Source organism: Endocarpon pusillum (assembly GCF_000464535.1).
Source record: "Endocarpon pusillum Z07020 unplaced genomic scaffold scaffold1616, whole genome shotgun sequence".
NCBI lineage: Eukaryota > Fungi > Ascomycota > Eurotiomycetes > Verrucariales > Verrucariaceae > Endocarpon > Endocarpon pusillum.
The window spans coordinates 10,251-24,030 of record NW_006916043.1 but is presented as its reverse complement, the minus strand read 5'-3'; the positions used below and the strand labels follow the sequence as shown (position 1 = coordinate 24,030).

The 13,780-nt window shown below is 48.4% G+C and overlaps 5 protein-coding genes across 5 annotated transcripts; 3 read left to right on the top strand and 2 right to left on the bottom strand.

Moving 5' to 3' along the window:
* Nucleotides 1-3,142: 3,142 nt before the first annotated feature.
* Nucleotides 3,143-3,616, top strand: EPUS_09288 (uncharacterized protein; the record flags this gene model as incomplete). Its single annotated transcript, XM_007802372.1, has 2 exons — nt 3,143-3,295; nt 3,359-3,616. The coding sequence occupies 2 exons, from the start codon at nt 3,143-3,145 to the stop codon at nt 3,614-3,616; spliced, it is 411 nt and encodes a 136-aa protein (XP_007800563.1).
* A 450-nt stretch (nt 3,617-4,066) lies between these two features.
* On the bottom strand, nt 4,067-6,149 carry EPUS_09287 (uncharacterized protein; the record flags this gene model as incomplete). Its single annotated transcript, XM_007802371.1, has 5 exons — nt 4,067-4,246; nt 4,477-4,553; nt 4,625-5,031; nt 5,091-5,182; nt 5,238-6,149. 5 exons carry the CDS (start codon nt 6,147-6,149, stop codon nt 4,067-4,069), a joined length of 1,668 nt encoding a protein of 555 aa, XP_007800562.1.
* Nucleotides 6,150-6,718: 569 nt separating this feature from the next.
* Nucleotides 6,719-7,802, top strand: EPUS_09286 (uncharacterized protein; the record flags this gene model as incomplete). The annotated part of the gene is made up of 2 exons (XM_007802370.1): nt 6,719-7,663; nt 7,725-7,802. 2 exons carry the CDS (start codon nt 6,719-6,721, stop codon nt 7,800-7,802), a joined length of 1,023 nt encoding a protein of 340 aa, XP_007800561.1.
* Nucleotides 7,803-8,777: 975 nt separating this feature from the next.
* On the bottom strand, nt 8,778-9,674 carry EPUS_09285 (uncharacterized protein; the record flags this gene model as incomplete). Its single annotated transcript, XM_007802369.1, has 3 exons — nt 8,778-8,957; nt 9,023-9,179; nt 9,250-9,674. The coding sequence occupies 3 exons, from the start codon at nt 9,672-9,674 to the stop codon at nt 8,778-8,780; spliced, it is 762 nt and encodes a 253-aa protein (XP_007800560.1).
* Nucleotides 9,675-10,910: 1,236 nt separating this feature from the next.
* On the top strand, nt 10,911-12,366 carry EPUS_09284 (uncharacterized protein; the record flags this gene model as incomplete). Its single annotated transcript, XM_007802368.1, has 4 exons — nt 10,911-11,150; nt 11,189-11,722; nt 11,785-12,140; nt 12,207-12,366. The coding sequence occupies 4 exons, from the start codon at nt 10,911-10,913 to the stop codon at nt 12,364-12,366; spliced, it is 1,290 nt and encodes a 429-aa protein (XP_007800559.1).
* Between the last annotated feature and the right edge of the window lie 1,414 nt (nt 12,367-13,780).

The following is a 13,780-nucleotide window of genomic DNA, read 5'->3' as shown; positions in this document are numbered from 1 at the left end:
TAATTGATTTTTTTATAGTATTATTATATATAATAATTAAAAAGTTATGACATAAAAGAAAGATACGCGGGTTACTTATATATATAGATTGCTTATAAATTATATTATATACTTTTATATATAATAATAGTCTAATTATATCTGCTATAATTTTTCTATATCTTATACTTTTTTATTATTATTTTTGTTTTAAGTTAAATATTAATTATATAAAAATGTAAATAAGTTATTTAGATAAAAAACTCTGAGAACTATTAAATAATATTATTCTTAGATTTAAAGCTCTAGTAATTAATCTAATATAACTAATTTAAGATTTACTCTTATAATTTACTTTTAATGTTCTTAATATTAAGATTATAACTAAATCTTAATAAATTTTAATGTTCTTAATACTAAGGCTATAGCACTCTTCCATAATTTTGATTTTCCTAATACTAAGGCTACAAAAATAATCTTACTGCTAAATATAGGTATTTTATAACGCTAAACTTTACAAGAAAGAATAATTATAATAAGGATTAATTAGGGTTATAAGAGATATTAAGATTATTAAATAATAAAGAACTTAAGAGTTTTAGTAAAGCCTATATTAATTATATTATTAAGATTAAGTTTCTTTTTACTTTTAAGATTGCTTACTTTAATATAATAGTAATTAAAAATATTAAAAATAGCTTTTAAAATATTAGTCTTATATTATATAATCTTTAGACTAGTTTATCTAAACTTAATATTAAGTTATAAACATTAATAATTATTAGATTTTTTTCTTTTTCAACTAATTTATAAGTCTCTTAAATATTATAGTTAAAGGATTTAGTCCTTAAACTTATAAAAAAGCTAAGTAATAAAGCTGATATTAATTAACTTATTTTTATTAATACTATAGTTCTTAGTATACATTTTAATACACTATATATTACTTATTATTAAGGTACTTCTATTTTTAAAATAGTCTACAAAAGATATAGCTAAGATATCTAGACTAGTTATTATACTTATAAGGTAAGTAATTCTTGTTAGTATATGTTTGCCCTTTTAAGTCAGGCTTAATACGAACAAATAGCAAGTGCTGATAAGAGAAACAGCCGAAAGTAGGCTTGATAGTAGTTTCACGATAGAGAGAGGACTACACTATTTAAGTTCAACCTGCAGAACAAGAGTGAGGGAATCAGTGTATCCCTTAAAAAGCGAAAGCTAGAGTGGACACATAAATAGATGATGCTAGGGATAATGTTGTCCCTTTAATTCATAATTTGGCGTTGAGCTTCGTGGGTTCCGTATGTCGTATTTTGATGGTGATGAATTGAGGGTGTCGGAAAATGTTTGCTTTCATTGCGTAGCCACTTTGAGCTGAAGCGGGATAACGTGTTGTTCTCCATATCGAGAAGCTTAGAATGACTAAATCTTGATCAGGTTCCGGGCTCCAATATCCTTGAAAACCGAGATCAAAAGCCTCAGTAACCGGGCCGGCTGATCCTTTTCAGATATGTTGTTTCCGTGAATCGTCACCGCAAGATTTTGGAAGTGTATCACACTGCTGAACGTGACTTAAGCGCATGCAATATGGGGAAAAGGACAGGACTGCTTGGCTGAAAGGGGTGCTGACAGGCATAATGTCGCAGCAAAGAATATCTGCTGTCTAGGTTCCGCCGTCGCTCGTACAAATGAAGACGAGTATTACCAAGACAGTGAAGGCGTTGAAAGGGTTGGCAACGCAGAGGGAAGAGATCACCGACAGAAGACTCTGAGTCGTCCGACTCAGATTTGGTATTTTTCATACCAGCGTTGTCTGAAGAGCTTCCCAACATCTGGGTTATTCTTGTTCGAGGTCTGTGGTACTGAGCCTCTTGCCGCGTGCAAAGCGATACCAATTTGTCAACAACAGAGATCCACCATTCCACGTCGCCATCGCCACTCGTTGCCAGTGGCACATCGAAAAAGGCTGTGGCAACACGTCAAGGAAGAGTGTCCTTGATAGGCTTGGAGAACGGGAGAATTGAGTCGGCGGGTTAATGCAGGCCTACGCCTCAGCGAGTTCCAAGGGGTAAATTACCCACCAAACTTATTAGGCAATCTGCTTAAAGAAGTTCAACCACCACTCTACATTTCGCCATGATGATTATCCTGAGTTTCCTCGGCGAGTAGCGTTATGATAGGGGCACTGCCGGGCAAGCGGGCAGTAGAGACCGAGCTACGTATTCGCGATGGATACGCACACCAATCGTATAGATAAAGTGATGGGTCAATGGCAGTCTCTCCAAAGGGAAGGAAAACAGAAAGCTGGCCTTCTATAGAATGTGGGAATGCCAGTCTTTATGCTTAGGGCCCTTGGCTGATACGCCTGATAGCGTGGCCAGCTCGTACGCCTTACATACGTGGGTCGAACGTTAGGAGAAGGCTTTCCTCTGGCTCCTTTCTAAAGTGTGAAAGTGAACACGCGGCGCTGGTGGTTCGCACGTATGAAGGAAAGCAGGAGCAGTGTGGCTGATTGCCGTACAGGCCCGAGGACGGCGGCGCAGCAAGCCAGAAGCGAGAGGGAGGCAGGAGTAGATGACAGAAAGGAAGAGACGATGGAGAGTTAGGAGCAGCGGGTCGTTTATGTGTGGGAAAGGCGGCGAGGCAGCGCCAACCCCGATCAGGCGGGCTAAAGCAGAAGGGACAGCGCACCGGCAGCGAGAGTAGCATATTACGTAGTTAACAGGGGCTTCTACGCGTCGACCTTCTTATAGGGATCTCCATCTCCTCCACCTGCGCTCAGGAGAAAACAATACGATAATCAATCTGCTCGTCGAATTCGAAATTTTCATGGTCATGTGGCCCTACTCTGACTCACCTGGTGATATTGAAGACTTGGGAACCCCCGGCCAAAGTTCTCTCTCTCCACAGAAAACCCATCTTTAGATCCATAAAATTGAAAACACTGCCCACAAAACCCTGACAGTGGCAGTGTAGTACGGGGCGAGATCATCAGCCATTGCGAAACCTCGACCACGAGTGCCGCTCCTCACGGCGGAACTTCGCCAAGCCATATATTGATGATGGTCCTGTGACCCAATCAGAAGATCCTTCGTGAGCTTCCCTTTTCGCCCAACTGCGTGTGACGTTTACGCTCGATATCCAACGCACAACAACCATCATGGGCAAATCCCAGCGCCTGTTCGCCGTGACCATCTGCGCCAAGCGAAGACCCGGTATGGACGAGGACGCCTATCACAAGTACATCAGCGAGACCCACGCGGGGCACCTGAAGGATCTCCTGGTGAAAAACAAGAATGTGGATTACACCGTGGTGAGCCGATTGCCGGAAGGCGCGCTGCTCCTCCTCTGAAGCTGACTTGACTTTGCCGTAAAGCAACACAACACCTCCGACCTGATGAAGGACATCGACAACCTGTTTCCCAACCTCTCTTCCGTCAACCCCTCATCGTATGACGCCTTCATGACAATCGTCTTCCGCGATGTGCGGGATTACATCCACGTGAAAAATGACCCGCATTACGTGAGTGTCGTCAACCCGGACCATGCCAATTTTGGCGATGGGCCGGGCACCATGATGTCTTTTGGCTGGTCTGAGAAGCATGTGGCGGATGGCAGGCTTGTCGAGGGCTGAATCCGAGATGAATGAAAATGTAAAAATTTAATTTTGGCCACGGGCGGAGGAATTGAGATGAATTTTTGATAGAAGTAACAACCTCTCGCTTATGAAGGGAGAAAAAAAATGCACCAATAGAATCGTCGGTACACCCCATTCGAACGGTGAATCACCTTTTGATTATTTGAATCTATGAAAAATCTGCTTGAAGAGCTGTTTAACAGGCTGGCAGCTATGGCTACGGAGCACACTAGCATCAATAGGCGACATTGGTAGAGGGCGCATATACCATTTTCAACGAGATGGAGCTGTAATTATGTCTAAAGTTACAGTAAAAGGGAATAAAAAACTTACAAATCTCATATGACAAACCGCTACCCAAACATTAAAATCCCATAGACCGCGATATCGAAACCCAAAATATATACGATAGGTACATAGAAGTGACCGAAACCGCCCGAGTAACTTCTACCGGTCCTGCTCCCTGATCAGCTGCGCCGCGTGCTGCGCGTATGCGTAAACCGTAGCCATCGGATGGCACGTCGGCGGGTAGGGGAAGGTGGACGAATCCACGACCCGAATACCGTCGAGGCCCTTGATTCTCCAGGTTTTCCCCTCCACCACGGTGCCGAGGGCGACGGTACCCATCTGGAAGTGTCCCTGGTCAGTGCTATCGAATGATGACATGCATGAAAAACAGACAGAGACAGAGAGAGAGAGAGAGAGAGAGAGAGAGAGAGAGAGAGAGAGAGAGAGAGAGAGAGAGAGAGAGAGAGAGAGAGAGAGAGAGAGAGAGAGAGAGAGAGAGAGAGTCCACTGATGGCGTGCCACAGGTCGTCGTCAGACGTCGCATTCGCGCCGGGATAGAGCTCCCTGACGAGCAGGGGCGTGATCGATGGATCGGAGAATAGTTCGCGGATCCGCTTGTAGCCGTGGAGGATGGCGGCTTTGTCACCTGGGCACGCGAGATGCAGTCAGTGTTTTCTGATCAAGTGAGACTTTTCTTTTTCATCAAGGTTCACGCACCGGCAGAACCGTAGTAATTGGAATAAACCAGCGGCGCATCGCGGTAGTCAGCCGAAGCCAGGAGCATGTAACCTGAATCCTGGGGCTGAACTAGACCAACAAAGGGGGAGACTATGCTGACGTTGGGAGTGGTGGCCTGGAAAGTCGAGGTGGAATACTGAAACAGCAACTGGCCACGGTCAGCGGGCAGAGAAGTGTGGAAAGTGTCGTCCACGGCCTCAAAGACGGAGTCAGGAGCGCGGTAGATCGCGAAGGCTGCACCATTAGGGACGCTGAGGGGACCACTGCTGTTATTTATATACTCCTCCTCCGCGAGGGCGGCGAATGTGGCGTTCTGGGTATACTGCCACAGCGTCTCCACCTGCGAAGTAACCTCAAACGACATAAAAGCGCAGTGGTGGTCACGTCTGGAAACCGTCATTTAGAACTGCGTCGATCCACAACGGGTAACATGGAGATGTCTTACAGATTCTTGCCGAGTTGAGGAATGTCAGCGACAACAGGGATATTAAGGGACCTGAGATGGTCTCCAGGACCAACGCCAGAGAGCATGAGAAGCTAGGTCAAACTTTAGCAGTGTATTGCCAAAGAAAGAGTACAATTTCTCTCTTACCTTGGGGCTATTGAGGGCACCGGCGGAGACAATAATCTCCTTAGGGTAAAGGGTGTTGGTGGAGTTGTCGATGGGATTGACATAGGTGACGGAAACAGCGCGCGTACCCTTGAAACCAATCTTGGTCACCTCAGCGTTGGAAAGCTGCTGAGCGTTGGGACGACCAGCCAACTGCCAGCCGAAAGCCTGTGGGGCAAAGTCTCTGGTACGGTTCGACGCGCGAATGACGTTGGTACTAGTTGCAACACCAAGACCAGTACCATCATTCAAATCGACCCACGGAAGCTTGAGGACGGATATGAACGAGTTGATAAGTTCCAGAACGATACCAAGATTTTCAAGAGGAGCGGTAAGTTCAAGTGGGCCATCACCGTACGCGCTAGGATTGATATGCGGGTCGTAGTCCAGGGGAACCTCTTGATAGTGAACGGTAGACTTGTAGTCGTTCAGGAAGTTCTCCCACCGGAGACCGTCGTCTCCACTAATGTCAGCCCACTCGTCGAAGACGGAGGGCGCGCCACGACAAGCACCCAAATAGTTGACGGCACTGCCGCCACCGAAGCCGCGGCCCTGTTCCAACGTTGGAGCATTGCCTTCGAGGTTAGGATCCGGCTGAGAGGTGTAGTTCCACATGTACTGCGTGTATAACAGGTTTGGCGAATAACCCGGGATGTCGATATCCTCCTCGCCGGCAGTGTCTGGCCCGGCTTCCAGAAGGACAACGGTGGTCCGGGGATTCTGGGACAGCTCCTCCGCGAGAACGAAACCGGCTGGCCCACCACCAATAATCACATAGTCGGGCTGGCTACCAGATGCGTTGTATGAAGATGACCGAGGTGCTGCTGCTGCGAGCGCGGCGCCGGCGATGAGCGCCAAGAAGGTCGTATTAGGAAGGCCTTCAAGTTTCCACATGGTGCTTTCGAGCTAGCGGGTCGGCGTCGGTGAAACAGTTCTTCCGATCCCGGACGATCTCGCCCTTGAAACCAACTCCTTTTTGGGTTAGGCTTCCCAAATCCAATTCTGACGGCTGCAATATGCAATGCAGTGACAGGGTAGAATGCTTCATGCGGCGGAACCCCAGGATTGACCATCTTATATATGATGAAAAAGTGATTAGACGTTCGAGTATCTGCAGGTGCACACGCCCACGTGGTGCATGTTGCTTCACTCTATCGTGGCAGACGCAAACCGGGTTCCGCAAGGAATCTCTTGCTTCGGCTGCCGAAACTGCTCCACGCCTCTCTGAAGAGCACGCGGCACAAGACGCTAACAGCTAAGAGAGATGGGCTCTCGGCTCACGAATGCCGTGTATGTATCCCCGTCTAAGCCTGCAGGGTTTTAGGATCTCAGGGTGATCAGCCTTGTACATCCTCGCCCCTTTATTGAAACTAGAAAGGCACGCTTTGAAGAACGGCCGCCTCAAGCGTTGTGTATCACGTTGACTTTAATTGTTCTGGGCGGAGAAACAAAAAGTCACGGTCATGGACGAGCGGAAACTGTTGGTCATTATCGGTATCACTGGTAACCAAGGCGGCTCAGTAGCTCGGACGTTTCTCGATGACCCCAAACTGAGATCCAAGTACCGTCTAAGGGGGATATCTCGCAACCCATCTTCTAGTCAATCACGAGAACTGGCAGCACAGGGTGTTGGAATGGTTGTTGCCGACCTCCATGACCCATCTTCGCTCCTCCAGGCATTTAAGGGAGCACACGCCATCTTCTCGGTAACAGATTTTTGGACGCCTTATCTCGACAAGAACAATCAGGCCAAAGCTCAGGAGCAAGGAAAGCACATCGGCCAACTCTCGTATGAGCTTGAGTACGAACAGGGACGCAACATTGTCGACGCCGCTTCCAAGGTCCCGGAGCTGGAACGGTTTGTTGTGTCGATGGTGTCTAGCACCAAAAAGAGCAGCAATGGCCGCTACGATAAGATATGGCATTTCGATAGCAAGGCTGACATGATAAGTTACGTCAAGTCGACGTATCCAGACCTTGCCAAGAAGATGAGTGAGTTGAACATGGGCGTATTTTTCCGGGCTTGGAGGTTCGCACCCGTAATGGCCCCGCGAAGGATGGACGGTGGAGTGCACGTCTTAACGATGCCGTGCAATCCCAACACACCAATACCTTTTGTCGACCCTAACAATGACACCGGTCCGTTCGTACGTGCGCTGTTGACCCTGGAGCCAGGGATACAGCTATATGGCGCGACAGCTTTGATGAGCTGGAACACTTGGCTCGCGCTGTGGGGCCGCATTTTGGATAAGAAGGTCAAGTTCGAACAAGTGGGCGTGGATTTCTACGAAGAAGAGCTGTCCAAAACCTTTCCGCAGGGCTTTGGAACTGAGATTGGTGAGATGTTCGAGTTCATGGGCATATATGGGTACGATGGCGGAGATCCAGCGTGCAAGCGAAGGGAAGAGGTGAGACCAATCACTCATCAGCTTGCGAGAGCGTCTAGCCGATATTGACTTGTGCTTCTAGCTTGGCATCGAGATTCCAGGACTGAGCAGTGTCGAGGAGTACATCAAGAATGAAGACTGGTCAATGTTGGGTGTCTGATGACCACTTGTGTGAGCACTGCCGAACGATGCAATTTCTACATTATCGTAGGAATTGACTGCTTGGATACCAGCTATCTTCTGATTTCGACCGCGCGGAAAATATAAATTCTCATCCAAGGCCCGAGGTCCGCTAACTCCCCAGCTGATTGTTCTCGTGCGAATGAAACCTCCAAGAGTGGTCTTTCTTTGTGTGGCCTACGCTTATAAATCATATAAAGTTTCACTGTTCAGAAAGGAGTGATATAAAGGCAGGCCATAATCGGTTGTTGAAAGGGCCTTGCAATGAAATCTCAGCACGTTCTTCTGTACGATCTGTGTTTCATCGATCCCTTTTCATGGACACTACAAGTAAGTATTCATCAGACCTGGAAGGTCGAAAGGCGTAAACGTTCGGACACAATGAGTCAGTCCCGGCTAGGAACAGAGTGCTTTTTGAATTTAATTATCATCTAGAACACGCCTCTGAATGACGGGTCCGGTAGGTCCTTGGTGCTATGAGGCAGGCATACAGGGTCGTGCCTTATAGGTAGTCAAGCCACGCTAGTATTCAGGTATGAGCTAACTAGTAGTAGCTGTAGGGTAGGCTACGCCCTCAACCCTAAATTATGTAGCGGAGACTTGTAAGTTTGCTTAGACGAGCCTTAGCACTTACAGCCATGCGACATAGGTGGTCTATCCCGTGAAGATTGGCCCAAAGAAAACTTAAGCTTTGGTGGAGTTTATAGGCTGTTTTAAGTGTGATAGCTACTCAAGTAGCCATACATTTAAGCTAGTTCAGCATTAAGCATTGTTGGTAGAGATTCGAAATGAGCGTGGTTTGACCACTCCTAGGGCACGACTCCATAGACCGTCAAGCATTCAGAGATTGAATACATGTCCACCAGCAACCTTGTACCTGCTCCATGCATAATAGCTTTATGCCATCACAACCTCAAGGGACAGGTGCAGCAGCATCGACAGTGACTCCAACTCCCTACCACGGGATCTCTCCTCCATCGTACTGGCCCCTCGATTTCTCTTCTCCGGGGACGAGGATGTTGAGGAACTTGCCGTTCTGTGCCTTGGTTGACTCGAGGATGATCCTCTTGAGCTCGGTAACGCCAACCCCAACATCGAAGTCAGCATACTCACCACCCAGATCGGTTTTCAGCCACTACCAAGAAGCGTCAGCATTGAATCTCGTAGTCCAGTCTAGTTTTTAATGGTGTATGTGCTTACTCCGGGAGAGACGCAGAGGAAGGTGAAACCAGCCTCTGCGTGATCCAACGCGTACTGCGCGTTCAACATGTGCAGGGCAGCCTTGGAGATCTTGTAGGCCGGAGATGGCGCACACTTGTATCTGTCCACCCATGCGATCGATCCCATCGAAGATGTACTATTGCCAGAAAAGTCAGTATTCCTTGCGCCAAATCTTGGTACTTGGTCCCAGATAAAGGGGGACATACACGTTGATGACCTTCTTCTGGTTGCCCGCCTCGAGGAGCGGCAGGAACGCAGCGGTCACTCTCTGCGGGCCGATCACGTTGACGTCGAACAGATGCGCCAGCTGCTCGGGCGGGGCGGTCTTGGTGCCGCCGGGGCTGATTGCCTGTTGGCCCGCGTTGTTGACCAGGACGTCCAGTCCCTGGCCACCGAGCTTCGCCTTGACGTCTCTGGCTGCTCTCTGGACGCTTTCCGTGTCGTCGACCGAGGCGATGATGTGAGTGGCGCGATCTGGATTCCTGTCTATGAGGCCCCGTAGAGGAGCGGATGGGCCACTACGAGTGACGGCGAAGACCTTGCCGACTTGGGACACCGGCAGCTCGAGCAGCTGTTTGGTGAGCTCAAGCCCAATGCCCCGCGATGCACCGGTGATAAGGTAACTAGCCATTTTAATGTGGTGTTATTCTATTTGGATAGATTGCCAGGGAGTGAAGAAGATGACTTGGCGGCTGCGCGCCGTCAAGGCGCGTTACTATATAGGTGAGATATGTGAGTGACTAGGGGCAACCACATTTCAATCGCAAGGGCCCTTCGGCCCCGGCTCGGGCCCCGGGGGCCGCGCACTTTAGTGTTAGCCCCGCAATCTCCAGCCTCGTAAGTTATGCCCTCATATTCGTCATCGTTTTGTAGCGCGATTACACAGTATCACAATCTATCATCACTGATTCAGCGCTCAGTGTAACCGGCGTGCGTCATGACTGATGCAATCACAATTTGTTTATTGTGCTGGCAAGGACTGGGGGATGGGGGAGAGGCAGAACGTTGCACTGGCAATGCGCCGCAGTAAGGTAATATGGTCTCATCCTGGCAAGCAGCGCCTGGCAACTCGAACTCATTTTTCGACTGGTGAATTATTACATAGTCCGCTCATATGCCGCTCATATGTTGCTGAATAGGCAAGGGCAAAGCATGCAGCAAACGAGTATCGGCCTGTTGAAAAGTAAGGAACATGTAAAAGCAACTCCTGATATTTCCCTTTTTGGCGGCTTATTCTGCTTAGTAACACATTGTCTTTTTGAGATCTGCCCTTGCAGGATAATCTCGACCAAGCGATCCTCAAAACTCTATCCTATACGCCGATAAGCTTGACGTCATATGAGATACAGCTTTCGTATGCTCTCAGAGCAAAGGATCGCTAGAACAAATGCACAACGTTAGCCGAAGAGCAAAAACTTCTAGAGCTGAGAGTCCTGGTATATCCGTGGCTTCCGATTGGTCGCACAAATGAAGGTCGATCACTTCTAACAACTTATGCCGCGTTGCAATGAGCAACCGCTACGCATGTGGCACCCAGCTTGGTCCCAATACTCGTCGGCAGCCGGGGTCCGATCCAGTATCGAAATGCTAGCCTGTGACACAGTACCTAAAGGAGATCGCGAAATGAATGAAATATGGCAGTAAGTCAGTGCCATGATGGCCACTTGGCAGCAGCAGTATTGTATATTGTCGAACGTACAGGGCTATCGATTAGCTGTACGAAAGATTGCTGTTGGTCTGTGCGCTCCTGCGACTCTTTTTTGTCATATATCTGGAACGAACAGAGCCATTTCTTCATTTTTATCCAACAGCAATCTCTAGTACAGCCAATCAATTGCCCTGTACGTTCAACATATATCTACTTAACATGGCTTCCATCAAAGAGCTCGGCGAGAGGATTGCCAGCAACTCGGCCTTGGTCGAGAAATGGCTGATCAGCAAGAACGCCAAAATGCCGTCCTTCGAGCAGGATGCAGAGGAGGAATTCCCTTCCACTGCCGGTGATGCCGAGATTGAGGTCGCGCGATTGGCAATCCTGGACGACACGAATATGCTTCATGACATGCTCATTGGCCCGGGAGAGGTCCTGCGTCGGATTTGCTGGGGTGTAAGTGAAATGATATATTGATTCCACGAATTGTGCAGGAATTCTTACCTGAGATGTACGCCCAGGCTATCGACAATTCCGTCCAGCAATGCATCTACCACTTCAACTTTCTCAAGACCATTCCGCTCGAGGGCGGCGCCACGTATAAGGAGATCTCAGCGAAGGTTGGTCTGTCCGAACCGCAGGTCAAAGCCATTGTGCGCCAATCCGCCATGAACCGCGTGCTGCGCGAGAACAGCCCCGATCATGTCATTCACACCGCCTCATCCGCCCTGCTTCTGCGAAATCACGCCATGATGGACTGGTACGGACACTGTGTCGAGGAGATGTTCCCTGCCAGCGCCAAGATCGCCGAGGCGCTGGAGAAGTACCAGGGCAGCACGGCGGCGGAGGACAGTGCTTTCTGCCTTGCCTTCAACACCAAGGAGCCCATTTACAAGTTCCTTGAGCAACATCCCGACCGACAGGCTCGCTTCTTCGGCGCAATGGAGGGCGTTGGCAAGGACCCCGGCCACAGCCTTCAGCATGTCGTGAATGGGTACCCGTGGGCAGAACTCGGGAATGCTACCATCGTCGATGCAAGTTGCCCGCGCTTTTCGTAACTGACAATTCTTTGAAGCTAATGAGTGGATAGGTTGGCGGCTCATCCGGCTTCATGAGCGTAGCGCTAGCAAAGGCCCATCCAAACTTGACCAAGCTGGTTGTACAAGACTACAAACACACCATTGAAGAAGGCGCCGCTCAATTACCCTCCGAATTGTCCGGCCGGGTGGAATTCATGGCGCACAACTTCTTCGACCCGCAGCCGACTACTAAGGCTGACGTGTACATCATGCGTCACATCTGCCACAATTGGTCGACCGAAAACTGCGCCAAGATCATTCGAGAAATCGTGCCGGTGATGAAGCCCGGGAGCAAGATCTTGCTGATAGAAGTTGTTGTCATGCCGTCGAACATGGAGGAGTCGAGTGTCGCCGAGCGATACATGAGGTATGTTGTTGCATGGTTTTTGACGAACACGGTTGCGAGATGCGATGTGCTAATTGTGTATTTTAGAAATGTGGATGTGACTATGCTTCAAATGCTTAATACGCAGGAGCGGAGTGAGCCCGAGTGGCGGGAAGTTGTGCGCGCGGTAGATTCTTGCCTCGAACTAACGCGCATTTTCAAGCCCAAGGGCAGCTGGGATTCGATCATCGAGATTTCGTTGAAGTAGAATTGAGGTAGAGGGTTGGCTTTCAGCAAATAGACTCGGCCCTTCCGATTTGTCCCAGTTATGCATTTGATACATCCAGATTAAATAGATACAATAAGCTGGACATTTCAGTCTCCGTAACGTACCCGCGCCTTTAGACTTTTGAAAAGGTTCAGTCCAAAAAGCTGACTTAAGAGATGAAAACTAGTATACGCTGACACTCTGATACTGATTATGTCGTAGTACGAATCATCTTGAACTGTCGCAAAACGCTTGGAAGCATAATTCACCACTTAATGGCTGTCCTACCTCAGATTGGATTAATAGTGCTTTCCTTTCATCTTCTATAATCTTCGTGGGTGATTGCTCTTTGGCTCTTGTCACGGTACCTGAACGGTAGTAATCATTATATCAGGTGAAAGGGCGTTTCCAGGCTTGAGTCAAGAAACTCGGATAGTGGACTCGGCCCGTTCTTTCCTGCAGGAATATCCGACTCTTTATAGGTCCGCTGACGCTTCTATACGGCGCAGGGCTTTGGAGCAGCTACGGGTCATTGCGTAGACTGTCCCGAGCAGTTGGAAAGACATTGAGAAGAGCCAAAAATCTGAGCGAGCAGATCTGGCGTAGCGCTCGCCGGGGGTGTTGGCCAGAAAGAGAAATTCCACAGGTCTGCCTGCAAGAGTGCCGTGGAGAACCTGACTAGCTAAGGGCCAAGAGACGGACTATGGGGTGACGGGTTGGATAGTATCATGTAAGCCACAGAGGCTAGTGGAGGTACTGGTATCAGCTGATGCTGTTGGGCATGTTTAAATAGCTCGATCGTTGTGAGCAGTTGATCAACGATCCACGCAACCTTACGATGAGAGCTTTTGGATTGCATCCACCCTGCGCTATTGATGTAGCAAGCAGGCGGTGTCGGTCTGTTGCTTAGGCAGGAGATGGTCGATGGACTGGTCGCTGTAGAACAGGAAAGGTACGTCACACCAGCAATCTCACACCAATTCCGCAGCATGTCTTGCAGGGAAGCAACAGATTGAGTAGCATTGCTTGCAGCCCGGGCGCGTGATCGGAAGCGGTTGCAGAGGACAAAAAGCGATGAAGATCCGTGATAGTGGCCGACCAACGCTTCTGATGAAAGGGCCCGCCACCGCCGGATCACCAGCTCCCATCTTCTTTGAGGCCTCCGAATTCCCACCAAGGCCCCTAGCCAGAAAATCTAGAGAGATGCATCATACTTTCCCACCATCTTCCTTTAGCGTGCGGTGCTATTCACGCATTAACATATTTATGTTGTATTTAGCGCTACAGTATACCAAAATATTAAAGCTCTATTTCGGCTACGCCTAAGGAGGATAATAGTTAACTGATAGAGCTAGGTTCTTAGTTCTAGCAAAAGTGAATATGCTAGAGGTAATAAAGAGCAGATATAAGTTAG